The sequence below is a fragment of the Chelonoidis abingdonii genome, chromosome 2 (assembly GCF_003597395.2).
Source record: "Chelonoidis abingdonii isolate Lonesome George chromosome 2, CheloAbing_2.0, whole genome shotgun sequence".
Lineage (NCBI taxonomy): Eukaryota > Metazoa > Chordata > Testudines > Testudinidae > Chelonoidis > Chelonoidis abingdonii.
The window spans coordinates 79,957,060-79,974,201 of NC_133770.1; the positions used below are offsets into that span (position 1 = coordinate 79,957,060).

At 40.5% G+C, this 17,142-nt stretch overlaps 1 protein-coding gene across 1 annotated transcript in view; it reads left to right on the forward strand.

Moving 5' to 3' along the window:
- Positions 1-17,142, forward strand: part of CMTM7 (CKLF like MARVEL transmembrane domain containing 7) — a 41,868-nt gene that overhangs the window by 22,216 nt on the left and 2,510 nt on the right. The window contains exons 2-4 of the mRNA XM_032784150.2: positions 10,288-10,461; positions 15,499-15,597; positions 16,874-16,955. Coding sequence (XP_032640041.1) covers positions 10,288-10,461; positions 15,499-15,597; positions 16,874-16,955 — 355 coding nt within the window. The remainder of the gene's footprint in view (positions 1-10,287; positions 10,462-15,498; positions 15,598-16,873; positions 16,956-17,142) is intronic.

The window sequence follows — 17,142 nt, forward strand, 5'->3', positions numbered from 1 at the left end:
TGCTCTTCATCCCACACTGCATAATGATGTGATCCCACCACTCAGTGCTTGTTTCTCAAGCCCAATGGTTCACCATCTGCAGCTGCTCCATGACTGCCAAAAGCAATCTGGAATTGTTTCTTTCCGTGGCACACAGCAGGGGAGGCACTGCACATTCCTGTTCATATTCACAACTCATGAAATACTGCAGAATCAGCTGTGTTGTGTTCATAACGCTTATCGCAAGATTGGAGAGGACTAAACAGGATCCATGCTTTCAGACAGAGATGGCAGGCACACAGTTTACAGAGTCTATTGAAGAATGGCGTGAAACAGCATAGTCGGAAGCCCATGGAATGATGGGATGGAGAAAACTACATCATGAGCTCGCACCCAGGATACACCATGATCCATTCCCAGAACTCCTAGCTGCAGAAGGTGGAGAGTTGCTCAGTGGGATAGCTGCCCACAGTGCACTGCTCTCTCAGTGCTAAAGCACCAACTGTGGATGTGCTCCACTGATACAAGGAGCATTGTGTGAATATGCACAAGCAATGTAATTATAGCGGTTTGTGATCATCAGCATAACTTGTGTCAACTTAACTTTTTAGTGTAGACATGGCCTCGTTAATTAGACTCTGCTGTACCTATTTAGGCAGATAATCTGAGGGCCATTCTACATGTAAAATGCTGACTTGGCACAGCCGTAGCGCTTTAATGAAGATGCTCTAAGCCAATGGGAGAGAACTCTACCCAGGGCCGGCGCTTCCATTTAGGCGCTAATATTTGTGGAGGCGATGTTTTGCCACCCTCGGCGGCAATTCGGCGGGGGGGGGGGGGGCAGGTCTTCTGCACTCTGAGTCTTCAGCAACAGTTCTGCGGCGGGTCCTTCACTCGCTTGGGGACCCACTGCTGAAGTGCCCCAAAGACCGGAAGTGCGGAAGGACCCCTCCACCGCAGAATTGCCACCGACCAGGAGTGCGGAAGGACCCCCGCCGAGGGTGCCAAAAACCCTGGCACCGCTCCTGGCTCTACCATCAGCTAAATCCACCTCCCTGACACATGGTCGATATATCAGCAGAGGAAGCCCTCCCACTGACAAAGCACTGTCTACCTGGGGAGTTAGTTTGGTATAACTGTGCTCGGGGATGTGGATTTTTCACACCCCTGAGCAACGTAGTTTTATCAATATAGGTCTGTAGTGTAGAACAGACCTTAGAGACTAGACTACTTTTGAGGAGAAAACGGGTTGCTGATTGGAGCCAGAACAGAGAAGGCGTTGTCTTGTTTATATTCTGTTTTGTATTTTACCAGAATCCTGTAAAATAACTAGAAATCCCCCAGAGGGTTCACTTCCCCCTTCTCCCCCCTCCGTTAACCCTGGCTTCCTGTGAAGTTTCTCTCCAGATGCACAAACTCTGACCATGTCATTGATTACAGAAGTGATGGTAGATTTTTCTTTGTTTGATGTTTATACAATAGTTTAAAATTAAATGTAATTCAGCTTAGTGTTTTGAAACTCATGGGGAACTAACAAAACTGTGTACTCCAGTTACATGATGTTTTAATTGATGTATTACTGCTGTCTGAATTTTAAAGGATATGAATAAGATCCATTAATTTTTTTTCTAACACCTTTATCTTCAATAAATACTTTCCTTATTTTAGAAATGCAGGCAGGAAACAAGGAAATCTGCCTAGATGAAATGGTTGAGAGATTAATATGCAAATAAAGACTTACTGCTTCATAGAATCATAAACTCTAAGGCAACTGATTCCATACTTAATTCCTGAAGTTTTACATTGGTTGGGCTCTTTATCTTTCTTTCTAGTGGAAGGTCAGCTGTTACATCTCAAGTTTCCAGTTTTACAGTGTAGCAAAAGGAAATACTGATCATGCAGAAATCGGCTTTCTTGTTCAGAATAACTGAGCCAGTCTCTCACAACCAACATTTGTATCCTTGGTCTTGAGACCCTGCACACTTTTCTGGTTTGGGAAGCCATCCAAACAAATACTTACACTCTGATGGAAAGAATGAAATTTAAAATGTACTAGTGTCACCTTTGCTGGGTAAGGTCTGTCTACACTGTAACTGGGACCATGCCTCCCAACCCAGGTAGACAGGCTCACCCACTAGCTTTGCTTGACCTAACATTCTAAAAATAGCAGGATAGATATTGTAGTACAGGTGGTGGCTTATGCTAGTCAGAAGGTTTGGACTTGGGCAGCTAGCCCAAGCTGTCACCCATGTCACAATGTCCACATTGCTATTTTTAGAGCACAAGTGCAAATCTGTCTACCCGGCCTGGGAGACATGCTCACAGCTGCGATGTAGACATACCATTAGGGTATAATGTTTGGAAATGCACAGGCACTATTAAGTAGGTTTCATCTCGGCATGAGGCACCAAGCCTGTTGATGGTAATGTCCTGGTTCATGGGAGGTTGGTTTCCTCACCTGGAGATTGCCTGTAGGTAGTGTCAGCTCCCCCCCACACCTTTTTAAATAATTCTTTGGCTAGTAGGTTTAGTCCTCGGTTAGAAACTTTAGCAGCTAGCTAAGCCCTATGTTTAAACTGGTGGATTGGAGAGTGGGGAGATACATTTTTAAAAAGAGAGGTGTTGGGGGACGCATATGTATATATCTAAAGATTTGGAGAGGGATAAAATGAGAGACAGCAGATGTAAGGGAAGGAGTACAGAACACCAGGCTAGGAAAGAAAGAGTGAAGAATTTAATGAGTGGGAGGAAGAGGAAACAGACAGCACAGGAAAAGAAGCACCATTATCTGTTCTGGGAAAGAAAAGCAGGAAAAAGTGGAGTGAAGCCAGGAAGGGAAAGAAGTAGTCAAGTTACATTTTAAAAAATAATGAAATAGAAAGTAGACTGACAATTTCACAACTAAATACAGCACCCAGCAGATGATATACAAGTGCTTTAAACTGCATGGGGCATGACAACAAAGGTATTTTTCACCCTAACTAATAGGCTAAATCTGCGAGATATGAGAGGGTCAAGTACTTTTTCTGACATAAAGTGAGATGGTAACATAAATGGAACTCTTAACCCCAGAACTAACCCATTATGGTTAATTCATGAAACCCAGTTTCTAAAGTTCAAGAAAAACTAGATGTGAGACCTACCTTCAGAGCAGAACTCTGTCAGTATTAGTGACCCCAGGCCATGCAAGGTTCGTATTGCTGCAAGTGGCTATGTCAGCAGAAAGCTGAATTCCCTCCAGATGTTCTAACAGAGTAAAATGTCAGTGCTTTTTATTACTTGAACCATAGCTTTATTTATTACATCAAATACAGCAGAACATTGAAGAAAGATCATTGTAAGCATTTACACAGATTTATTCTTGGGTTATAAAATTGTTTCTCGCTGTGGTCAAAAGAATTGTAGTCCTTCAGCAGGCAATAAGAGAATACTTAATGGGACTGTTAGCTGAACGAAAGCTAATTTTTTTTTTCCAAATGAGGAATTTTACAGCCCAATACTACAGGGGAAGTTACTGTTCTTTGGGATTTGTTCTATAGCAGCCCAGATCTCCTAATGAAATTCAAGACTATCTACAGCTGTTCAGTTTCTAGCATAAAAATCAAAGACAAATTTTGTCCTGCACATGTAACACATTCATGCCAGAGTTAGGCAAACTGCTAATACAAAATCTAACATTGGGTTCAGTGGTTCCTATTAGGCACAGACCTTTCTTGAGGGTGGTGTGGAGCAGCATTGAAGGAAAGCATTGAAGGATGCCACTTTGCTCAAAATGGTGTCCACTGCACAGTGTGAACGTGCACACACCATACATGCGGCCAGGTCTTGCTCTGCGGAGCAAAATGGTGTCTTCTGCACACTTGGGATTTCCGCAACCCCATCTGCTAATGTGACACCATTTGAGAGTCATGACCCACTGTTTTGGAGCCACTAACATATTGTGTCAAATACAGTTACAGCTTTAGTAGGATGGCTGATCCTTTCCCTTATACTTCCTGTAGAGTAGGCAGGGAAATAGTGTGCTTATGATTTACAAATCTCCCATTAGGAAATCTGTTAGAAATCCCATTTAAATCTCTTCTGGCATTAAACTGATATTCACCGCCCCCCCCACCCCCAAATCAATCCTTGAAATATATCCAGCCCTGCAGCAACTGCCTCCCAGCTATCAGGGACACTGCGGGGCACCTCCAGAATGAAAGAATTTCTGTGAATTGTTTCCTACATTCTGTTCTAATCTGGGAGGACATTGGGAAGAGAGAGTTGATTGTCTTCAAATCCCATGTCCACTCTCACTCTGAAGAACTGTAGCAGATGGTTCTAAGCCTGATTCTCTACTGCCTTACACCTATGGAATAAGTGGGCTGTGTGGAGTCACATCAGAGATGGATTTTGCTGTCCTAGTCTTCGGAGTGCTCATTCTTCTCTTTCTGCTTGTTCAACAGTTACGTCTCAATCCTGGAGACAAAATTGAACAGTTACGTCTCAATTCTGGAGACAAATTGTTGTATTGGACCCTCTACTCCATGAGGGAGAGGACTGCTAAATCAGTAATTTCTTCCAGGGCCTCTCATTATTTGTATTATGGTAGTATCTAAAGACCCCAGCCCTCTTGTGCTAGGCTCTGTATATGCACAAAAAACACAGTTCCTGCCCAATGAGCTTAAAATCCAAGTACAAGATGTGACAGTATGGGGTTGATCCCGGTTAGCTTTTCTTTCTTGATTTGTACAGTAAGGAGGAGACTGAGGATGAAGTACTGTTTGACACTTGAATAAAAGATTTCTTTTTCAGCTTTGGCTAGTAACAGAAATTTTGTCCTTATCATGGTTTAACTGCAAGATTCAGATTCGCAGCTTCCCCTTCCTTACTGCCACCAGAACTTCTCATTAAGTCTCAGTCTTCTAAGTCTTACTATGTAACTCGATTCCTCATGCAAATCAGTGTTTGTATTTAAGCCCTTTTTTTCTAATGGAACTTCAGTCAGCCTTGTACACGTGTTGCATTGGCTGCTTGGAAATCTTAGTAGAGAGCATCATCGTTGATTTCAGAAGTTCTCTGCTAATATTTTCACATTACAGGTATTAGTTCCATGTCCTTTCCCCTCTCTCTTATGCCCCCAGTTTCTCAGTTTTATTCTCCAGTTCTTCCAGATGTCTGGTCCACTTGGCTATCTCAAAGACCTTACACTCAATTTGATGACATGTATCTGTGTGTATGGCCTGGTCTACACTATGCGTTTAAATCGATTTAAAGAGCGTTAAATTGATTTAACGCTGTACCCGTCCACACTACAACACCCTTTATATCGATATAAAGGGCTCTTTAAATCGATTTCTGTACTCCACCCCGACGAGAGGATAGCGCTAAATCGATTAACATATGCGGATTAACGGTTATGTGACGGAAATCGACGTTATTGGCCTCCGGGCGGTATTTCCCACAGTGCACACTGGACCGGCTCTGACAGCATCTGAACTCGGATGCAGGGGCAGGTAAACAGGAAAAGCCCCGCTCGACTTTTAATTAACATTTCCTGTGTGCCCAGCGTGGAGCTCGTGATCAGCAGGTGGCGATGCGTCTCAAATCCAAAAGAAAGCATCCACATGGACGGTACGGAGATACTAGATCTGAATCGCTGTATGGGGAGACAAATTCGTTGTATCAGAGCTCCGTTACAAAACGCGCAATGCCGGAAGCGTTTGGAAAAAAAATTCGGATACCAGCGCTGCGGTGACAGCCCCGTAACGGGAGCCGAGACTCAAATGGACGCTCCATGGCGGAGGTGGTACTGAGGACTCCAGCTATCCCACGTCCACAGCAGTCTCTGAAAAGTATTTGCATTCTGGCTGAGCTCCCAATGTCTGTAGGTTCAAAACAGTGTCTGCGTGGTTCGGGAAATAGTTCCTCAGTTCCCCCCACCCCACCACGGAAAGAAAAGGGAAAGAAATCATTTCTACTTCTTTCAATGTCACTCTATGTGCACTGAATGCTGCTGGAGACGCCGATGCTTTGCAGAAATGAGAGCAGTATCCGCTCCTCTCCCCCTACCGTGGCCGACAGTGCAATATGATGATATCCGTTCGTCGCCATCAGCCCTGAGTGCTCCTGGCTGGCCTTAGGTGAGCTGGCGGGGCGCCTGGCTTAAAAAATAAGAAAGAATGACTCCCAGTTACTCCAGTAGATGTTACAGAACGGCTGGTAAACCGTCTTCATCATTAGCAACTGGGGGCTGAGCTTCTCAGCCCCCCTCCTTTCTGTGTAAAGAAAAGATTCTGTACTGCCTGGATGTCATACCCCGGGAGGCTTGCCTCCCCTCATTTTAATTCACTAACAAGTTTCTGTTCTTATTTCCTGCATTCTTTTATAACTTCATGACACAAATGGAGGGGACACTGCCACGGCTAGCCCAGGAAGGTTGGGGGAGGAGGGAAGGCAACGGGTGGGTTGATTGCAGGGGCACCCCTGGAATACTGAACGGAGCAAGCTTGTGCTTGAGTCACTGGTCTCTAATTTACACTTGCCCTTATTTCTAGGCAGACTTGACTCTATTTCTTAAAACCATAAGTGAGGATTGACTCAGTCCAAGTGAGTCAATCCAATTTTGCTTTTTGCGTTGCGCCCCGGCATTTCAGCCAGGGCACTCATGATAGCAGCGGACAGTACAGAGGGGAGAGATAACCGTCATCTCCATGCCGAGTTTTCTCCGGCCAGTAGACGGCTACAGAACGACGGTACCATCTCTGCTATCTTGCAAAGTAAGTGAATGCTGCTGTGGTAGCGCTGGGAGTATCGCCTCTCTCTCCATGGCATCCACTACACATCGGTGCGAAAAAAAAAAAATGCTGAACGGGCATCCATGTTGCCATGGCATATGGCGATCTGCCAAGGCATCCAGGGAAAAACGGCGCGAAAGGATTGTCAGCTGATTTTTCTGGAGGAGGAATGATACGCATTTACCCAGAACCACGGCCGCGACAATAATGATTCAACCCAGATTTCCAAGGCGGCGGGGAGACTGCGGGAACTGTGGGCATAGTCTATGGAAGAGCTACCCACAATGCAACGCTTCAGAAATCGACGTTAGCCTTGGACCATGGACGCACAACACCGAATTACTGTGCCTAGTGTGGCCGCATGAAATCGAATTTATAATATCAGTTTTATAAAACCGATTTTAGCTAATTCGATATTATCCTGTAGTGTAGACGTGGCCTATGTAATGCAAGAACTCTTTCACTTTTTCACAGAGTATTCTAGACATCAGTGGCCAGAATCTTATTGAGCTGGGGGGTGGGGGGTCAGAGAGCAGGGCTCTAGAGCCTGTTGTAAAACTAAGCAAATAAGATGACTTGATGTACCTCCTAGAAGACCTCTGAATACTCCCACGGTATGCATACCCCTGGCTGAGAACCACTGAGGTAGACGACAGGATGAACTGACATTCTGTTCAGTAGAGAGCAGCATTATACATACATATTAGCCTTTTATGTGAGTGTGTCCTCACTCTGTAGAGATGGCTAAGGGTATAATTTAGTTTCAGATTCTAACTTATGTAGATTTTGGTTGCAGTTGATGAGAAGTTGAGGTCTTAGCCCCCTCTTCCCTCCAAAATACAGATGTCTTCTGTGGATGAGAATATGAACTACAATTTTCTCTTGAGCTTTTTTAAATTATTCTGATAAAGGATCCATTCAATGGAAATTTGAAGGATTATAGTGCAACAGTGTAAAGAGTAATATGTAATGTTAAATAGAAAACTCTTGAACATTTTGCGGAATCAGTATTTTACTGAACTTAACTGACTTAAGAGGAACTGAAAAAGTGAAAAGGCCTTAAAAAAATTAACAGTAACAGAGTTTACAATAAGAATATGCTGACGTATGTCATGATTAGAATTGTTTTGACAGATTGGTCTAAATTGTGCTCTCCTGTGCAGCTCAATGGGATTCCGGGGGTACAATTGAGGGCAAAATTTTGTGCATTAAGTATAAATATTTAATAAATTCAGCCTATTTTGAGCTTTGGGGATTTTTAAGACTATTTTATCTGTCAAGATCGTGATTTGTCAGGTGAACAAATGTTCTTAGAAAACAGAATGAAAAACTGCCATTTAAAAAAAAAATCAAATTTTTAATACTGCCACTTCAAGGTGTATGCCATTTTTTTCTTGAGAATTTTAATTATAAAACAAAAAATTCTTTAGGTGAGTGAATCTATATTAGATGTTCTGATACTCCTCTATTATTATAGTTTTTATTTAAACAGTAGTGCATTTTTATATGTTAATCTTATTAAACTCACTTCTGATCTTTGGAAAACAATGTATTTCGAGGTGGTTTTCAGCTAGGAGCAGGTGGGCTGATTTAAATCAGAGCAATTGAAATCACCGATTTCAATCGTGATTTAAATTAGCCAGTAGAAAGTCTTGACTTAAATAATTAATTTTGATTGAGTTTTGCATTTGTACTTTAGTTATTTTCCTGAAGAAAAGTTGATTGTCATTGGTTAAAAGCTATTAAAACATGTTGATTTGCAACTAAATATTGCCTTTACACTAAATTTGGTGCATCTTTTTGCTAACCTGCCATATGTATAAGCAGCAATTGAGCTTAACTTACATTTATTCAGCTTCTTAATTTTTATTTTTACTGTGTTAGAAAGTGGTGAATGATGCATTTCTTATTTACTAGGTGACTAATTTTTTACTTGCAATTTATATCAAATTCTGTTTGGATGGAAATTCAAATTCAGTTGAAATGCACAAAAGAGTATTTATTTTTTTTTATTATTATTACATAAATCTGCCTTAAATGTGCTGGATACATAACATTTTTGATCAACTTTTTTCTTCTTATCAAAACATTTTTTGCATTTAAAACTAATTGATTTATTAAACAAAGGCAATATTATCTCTAGTTCATGAATTGAACTGGTTGTTTCTGGTCACTATGTCCTTCAAGATTTTAGAACTGGTGGATCTCATCTTCTCACATCTAGTTTTTATTCATAGATTGAAAGAGGAAAACAGGCTCTCCTGCTTCTTCAATTCCCAGTTGGTTTCTTAACTTTGAACGGACTAATCACTGAACTGAACTAGTTGAATAAACTGAAATAAGAAAATATTCTGTCTGCGTCTGCAGAAGAGGCTACTGCTGTCAAAAGCTGGTTTAGCATTTCAACAAACTCTGGTTCCAGGTGCTTAGCCAGTGACTTCCACAAGCCCACTGGCATGATTTTCTTTAAAACTTGGCAGCAAACATATACTGCTTAATGTTGTTTTATTAGGCCTTGACATGTGACTATAAATAGGTGTATTTTTAAAAATAAACCTGTATTTAATTAAATAAAAAAATCAGTATTTTAAATTTATTTTTAACTCCTAGATTTTTATCTACTCTGGCTAGAAGCAGCCATAGGAATAAGTAGGCAAATAACCGTAGCTGTTTCTTTTTCTTTCTTTCTTCTTTTTTTTTTTTTTTTTTAAGTCAAGTCATTTGTAAGTCTGCACAGGACATTAAACCACAGTGAGTACAAGCTACTTGATATTCATATCAAAATGTGACGGTTATATGTAGTTCACAGGTGATGGGACAAACTATAAAATTCCTCTACTTTTTTATATTCTTTTTCATATTATGTGCATCCTACATTCTTTCCTTTGGCTAGTGGTAAAGAGATAAATTGATTTTAGTTTGGCCCTATTGGAGGCAGCTCCTCAGACTCTGTACATGAAAAGTCCCAACAAATGCAATTACATGAATAAGAATACTCATATGAGTATTTGCAGGCTCATGGCCTCGGTTTTTACAACCTTTAACAGTTTAGGCCCTGAGTAATGTTTTCAAAAGCACTTACGTGCCTAAACCCCTGTGAAAGCTAATGGGATTTAGGCACCCCAGTCACTGAGAGCCTTTTGAAAATGTTACAGCCTGTCTGTATTTGAGATCTCTTTCTGGTTATTCACGACACTCTGAGACCTCTCCACCTCTTAGGGATCCCCTGGCTAGTGGCAGCACTCTTACTAATGGTGGGGTGTTGCGGTGTGGAACTTGCTCGCTTCTGACATTTGTCTCTCTACGCTTTTAAAAATTATCTCAAGATATTTATTTCAAAGGGGTTTTTATTATCCTCACTGTTGGTTCTGTGCTCATCACTTCCTCCTTCTGTCTGTACTGGGCCCATCTACAGTGCTTTTTACCTGCTTGATTTTTAAATGATGTATGTATTTGAATTTTTCTTCATAGTCTGTACAGCACTCTGAGCACCCGGGAGTTGCTAAATAAAATGTATTATTCTGTCTTTCAGATATCACTGTTGATTGGATTCATCTGTGTAAAGAATTCACCGTGGACAAGTTACAGTGCATCCATCTACTTTGAAGTTGTCACCATGTGTGACTTGATTATGATTCTTGTCTTTTATTTTGTCTACCTTTTCAGAGCGTACCGAATGCTCACCTGTATTAGTTGGCCACTTGCGGTAAGTGACATTGGTGGGATTGCCACCCCACACCTCTCACACACTAACCTCTTTAGTTACTCTATCTGGTTACTTGTGGTTTTCTCTGTTTCCCTCTCTTCTTGTCCTTCATGAATCCTTTGACCAATCACTTCATCTTTCATCCTGCCTGCTGAACTGGAGCATGCTGGCACTCTCCCACATTCCTTGAGCCTGATTCTACTCCCCCTTACACCAGTATACATTGGAACTAACTTATTTGAAGGCAACAGAGTTACTTTGATGCAGATGAAAGAAAATTAGAGAACTTCATGTCCTGTGCTCTTCTTAAGTTAGCATTTAGCAGATGGGCACTGAGTCAAGAAACATTTTAAAGTTAAGGATGAGTGAAAGTTAAACACATGCATTATTGTTGTCCTGTATACAGATGCTGTGGAGCCCATCTCATGGGATAAGGAAGCTTTACTTCCTGGAGGGCACAGTAATTGACAAGCTACAGATTGCCCATTTTAAGACATGCTGAAAAAAGTCTCTGGGTGTAGGGGGCTTTGTTTGGTATTTACTGTTCATTTTGTTCCTGGTTTTAAAACGTCTTCTAAACTATGTGGTGTTTTTGGAGCTAATCTCCAATTCTTCCTTGTTCCATGGCAAGATTTATCTCAGCAACTTGCATAGTTACTGTCCTTTTACTTGTGCTTCCAACTGCTGAGCTGCATTGCTTTTTCTGCTGTTGATCTCAAGCACTGGAGGGACTGATGACACTCACAGAAGATAGGGTGAGGGGACAAGTGCACCATAATCATCATCGTCGTCGTCATCATAATACACTTCTATACCAGTCTTCATCCACAGACCTCTGCAAAGGTGGTGAGCCTCATTATCTCTGTTATAGAAAAAGATAAGCTGAGGTCCAGACTGGTTACGTGACTTGTCCCAGATCTCACACACATTAGTATCAGAGCTGAACCCAGATCGGACCATTCTGCCACATGGATTGCATGCCAGTTACAAACTTTTCTGATTTTTTTCACCTTACTCTGAAAAGTGGTAGCAACTCCTCCTCTGCAGAGCTGTCTGACAACTGGGGTATAATTTTCAGGAAAATGTCTTTCGACGTTTTTTTATCAAAACTTGAAATTTCTATGAAAAATTCCATCAGATTGTGAGTAGTGACAGTGTCTGAGCAGCTCTCCCTGCAGCTATGGGAAGAGGAAAGCTTCACATCAGAAATACAGTTATTCTGTGGGATTATTTTTTATGCCATCATTCCCTTTCACTAGCTATTTTCCTCTTTGCTTTATTTACCTCTAATCATTCTCCTTTCTTCAAAATCCTCCATACTATTGATGTGTTATGTTACGCACTCTTCCTCCCCCAAAATAATGTGCTGTTGGTTGTTGGTGCAGATTCATTATTGTTTGTTGTTGTTTTATCAGGAATTGTTGTTGTTTTATCAGGAATTGTGAAATGTAGGATAACAAATGAATGGATCACCAGTCTGTAGCAATCATGAGCCACATCCAAAAACCCCAGGTTTGCAGATCCTCATGTTTACAAGATGTTTGAAATCTGAATTTTCCAGATGGCCACAACCTTAATAACTGGTCAAATCTTGGATCCATTGCCTCCATATTACAAGATAGGCAAAATTCAGATCTGCAGCTGGGGCTCATGTTGAACTTTCTGAGCATAACCTGATATTTTGTACTTGGTTAATGCAAACAGGAAAAAGCTGTAAGCTTGTATTGCAAATACTGGCTGACAGCGAATAGCTTGTGAAATTGAAATCAGTGGCAATTTTTCCACTGACTTGAGTGGAGCCAGGATTTCACCCATTATATAGTGGAGTCTGCATTCGATGTTATACATCACTTTGGTTTTCAAACTCCACAAATTGAAGATAAATGCAAACGAAACACAAAGCTAAATACCACAGTTGTGATTATTTGGTGATTACATATAACATAGCACTTATGTGAAAACAATCCTATTAGAAATTCTTAGATCTATTGTTAAATATAGGCAAGCGCTCCTTGGAGATTGTTAGGTATCCACTGAAATGCCAAGTCAAATGTATATCTACTGCTACCCCACATGAGAATTTGGCCCTTTTAGTCTGTATATTGAGTATTACAGAGGGATCTTGCATTCTTATAATGTTAATTTCTGGAGAAAATCTAGGCAAGACTTCAAGTTTCTTTCAAAGTATTTAGCCTGTTTCTACTTTGATATAACTTTTCTTAGTCTTTGTAGATGTGGCAATTGTATCTTTCCTCTCATGTTCATTACATTGGACAGTTACAGGCCTGATCCTTCACTGCTGATCTGATTGTGAAAAATTGGTACAAAATACCATCAGATCAGAATGGTAGCATTTGCCGTCCACTTTTCACAGGTGTTAGCAACTGGAGAAGATACAGAATAATGGGGAATTGGGGAGGTTAAGTTACAACTGCATGACTAGGAACTAGTTACACTAGTCACATGCATCTGACGAAGTGGGTATTCACCCACGAAAGCTCATGCTCCAAAACGTCTGTTAGTCTATAAGGTCCCACAGGATTCTTTGCTGTAGTTACACTACCTCATCATTGAATTAGAATTCATGTACTCCACCCTGTTCCAAATAGTTTTCCATGCCGTACCAAGTCAAATATAGCCCTCAACTTTCCACCCCACCCCACCGTCTGGCCATTCCTAGGATTTCCTGTAGGATGTTCCTGTCTCATCTCTTGGTTTTCCATGGCAGAGGGTCATGTCCACCTCTATTATCCTGGTGGAATTAACACACTGTACAAACTGCAGTGAGTCAGCAGAACTTATTTAGCAGCTTTACACAGGGCTCTAATTCTCACTAGCAGGTCAATCAACAGATGAGTCCCGTATCCTTGTGCGAGATCCTAGATCTTGCCACTCTGTTACAACATGCCTTCATTGTGCCTAATGACATATTAATCTGTCTCAGAATGAATTAAAAGGGGGAAAATTCTGCCAGGAAATGTTGAAATTAAAGAAGTAGTTAGACTGTTTTTGATGCAGACTCTATAAATAATTCGCTAGACTGATGTCAGATTAAGGAATGTGCACATACTCCTTTCTTACTGTAGATCAGCATTAATTTTACATCTTCCCCTCCTTTTTATTAAAGAATGTGTTTAGAATTGTAATCCTTCCCCTAATCCCCCCTTCCCCAAAAATGCACCTCCCAACTATTCAGGCCTCCTCTGTTTTTATCTAAAGATAAATATTACAGGTGTGGATTGTATGAGAGACCAGTTCAACCTAAATATTCAAAAGTGACTAGTGACTTTGGGTGACCCAATTTGTGGGTGACCAATTTGAAACACCTTAAAGGAGACTGATTTCCTTGAAAGTGCTGAGAACCCCTTATCTGAAAACCAGCTGAGTCAGTCACCAGTTGAGTACCCAGAACTGACTGGTAAAAGTTACTAGAGAATTTTGAAAGTGTAGGCCGAAGTTCATGTTTAATTTCTCTGTCTCTCAGTATTGTGATTACAGAAGGACCTGAACCTAAATTCTGGATCTGTATAGCCCCCAAACTACATGGAGATTTAAAATCTAGACCGACATCCAAATCTTGCAAGCGGCCCATGGTTTTTACAATGAACCAAACCAAACTCCTGGACTGAAACCCTTCTTACATGGGAAGTGCTTAAAATCCTGATCCAAATATTGTCACTTGGGCTTATCTCTCATTACAACCAGTGTCCTCTCAAAATATCATGTTCTGTTGCACATAGATCACCTGATTAAAAGACTGCATGCATTTTCATATCTTAGCTTTTTATTTAAAAAATTGTGTGTTGGGGGAAGCATATTAGATTTTGTTCGCTGCAGTTTCCTGAACATGATTTAGTTCCTTCAGCCAGGAAGAGAGAGACTCCTAAAGAAGAATAATTTCCCTCCAAAATACAGTTGCACATGTTCCAATCTCCAGAAAGAATCCACTTCTGCTCCACAGAACTCATAAATAGTGATCAGGAGTTCAAAGAAGCTAAGGTATAATGGAAGAAGGAGGAAAAGGCACAAATAGCAGCATGACAGTTTGCAGTACTGAGAGAACAAAGCTGGGAGGATTGTTTTTCTGTGTTTGTGAAGTGAATGAGATTTCACATATGTTCAGGGCTTGAGAAAAATGTAAAGAGAAACTGGACTTTCCATCCTATGGAAAATTCTAACATTTTTTAAATGTTGTTTTTGTTCTGAATTGCAATTAAAAGCTGAAATTTCCAGCAAAAAAAAAATTCTGATAAATATAGGTTCAAAATTATCACAACATCTTGTTTTGATACTATCTAATTGTTTAGATAATGATAAAACATTATAATATAAACCATATGCATATATATGATAAAATATATTGTTTATATTATAATAAAAGTAGTATTTTAATATAATATAAAAGCCCAAGTGAAATTAATTGAGACAGTAGAGTTAAAACAAATCATTGTACCTTATCAAAATGAAATATTCTGACATTATTCATAGTGAGAAAGGTGAAATGACTTGTTTTAACTTTTTCTCATCTAAAATGCCATTGAAATTTTCCTGCAAAATGCTGCAATTCTGACAAAAATGAGTGGGGGCGGAGAGGCTGTCATAAAAAGTGTTTCAACTAGCTCCAGCATTTAGCTGCTCTTCTACATACAATGTACACTCTGATGGAGAGATTCTTTGGAAACTTGACATTAGATATGTGGAAACTTGTTTGTTTGGGAGGTGGGTGTCTGGTTTTATGGGTCCTGTCCTACATTCAGTTGTGTTTGCTTGTAGATCAAGCAAAATTTAGCTCTGTTAAAGACCTTATGGGATTATGGCGGGGGGTGGGTGGGGGTGGGGGTGAAGCATGTTCTTCTGTTTACCTCTGTACATCTGACCAACCACATCCTGAAATCTAATTCTGCTTTCTTCCCCCTGCTGAGCTGCTCTGAAACATGCCACCACAGCCAGCCTGCCTTTTGTCTACCTGCTTGTTGGTTTATTTAAATGCTTTTCTGATAAGTTTCCCTTCTAAACTGTGCTTGTTTGTATTTTCAGGAACTTCTCCATTATTTAATTGGTACGCTCCTGCTTCTCATTGCCAGTATTGTGACAGCGTCGAAGAGCTATAATTCAGCAGGACTCGTAGCTGGAGCGGTAAGGCTGTTTGTTAGATCACAGTGTTTGCTAGTCCTGATACTTTGTTACTTTGTTTACTATGCATTAGGAATTCATTGCTTGAAGCTTTATTTTCTTTACAATCCTGTCTTGTTTGGTCTTGGTGGGTGTACTGTCTTTTGGCTTGTTTCAATGAACATACCATAACTACACAAAAGAAAATTGTAAAAGCAGCAAAGAGTCCTGTGGCACCTTACAGACTAACAGACGTATTGGAGCATGAGCTTTCGTGAGTGAACACCCACTTCGTCGGATGCATGACGAAGTAGGTATTCACCCACAAAAGCTCATGCTCCAATACATCTGTTAGTCTATAAGGTGCCACAGGACTCTGCTGCTTTTACAGATCCAGACTAACACGGCCACCCCTCTGATAAAAGAAAATTGATTACTGTGGGATTCCAGTTCCCTACATTGGGGGAGATGAGACATGTTAAAGAGGTAAAACACAAGGCTCTAGCTGCTGCAAAACACAAAGAACCAGTTGGTTTTGGTGAAGGTTTAAGTAACTTTACTTCACTACAAAACACGGCAGTTTGTCAGTTTAGCAACAGAATTTATCATGAGCACAGCATCTCTGTGTTCTGCTCTTTGCATTTTCTCCCCACTTAACAAAGTCCAGTTCAAGGTCTGTGTCGTGAGAACTAAAGTCTGCCATGGGATTGGCCCTAGCTACCTCTGAAGTCACCTGTGCCTCCCCAGTCATGTACTTCCAAAGGGACTGATTAGGGGAGGCTCCGATATATGGGAATTAGACTGTGAAACTCACTTCACCAAGGCCCAGATCCTCAGAGGTATTTAGGTTCCTAAATATTTTTGAAGCTCTGGCCCTAAATGTATAGCTCATCTCTTTGACTCAGCTTTCCCTTGAGTAAATGATTTACACTTTCACACATTATAGAAATTTTAAAAATGAATCAAGCTACAGGCAGCAAAGGAAAAAAGAGCGAGATTGTTGTTTGTTTCTGTTTTTAAATACTTGGGAGGTATTAGCATTCAGCACACTTTTGGGTGCACAGGGTTAAATTCACTTGTGTACAGAGATCCTGCATGAGATCTATGTACCATTTAAAGCCTTTGTAAACTCTTAATTTGTGGGCGTAAGTTATTCATATGCTTCATGAAGGCACAGTGAGGGGTGGGGGGAATTTCTCCATCAATGAATAAATAATTATGGAATTTGAATGCATGGGACTCTCTAGAGTGTTGTTAACTGAAGACACTTTCTTTTTACATATACCGTTTCTTTTAACAGACGTTTGGTTTCTTAGCTACATTCCTTTGCGCTTTGAGCATATGGTTATCCTACAAGATCTCATGTATTACTCAGTCAACAGGTAAGTATCAAATGTTAATACTAGGCAGAATACTTCACAAATGGAATATTTACATTTTCCATGGCAGAGTTTGTATGGAAGGATTTATTAATGTTCTGTATCATGTAGCTCAATATGTTGACAACACAGTACTTTAGCATGGTCAGTTGACACAGTAACTTATTAACACCTAACAATAACAGCAACA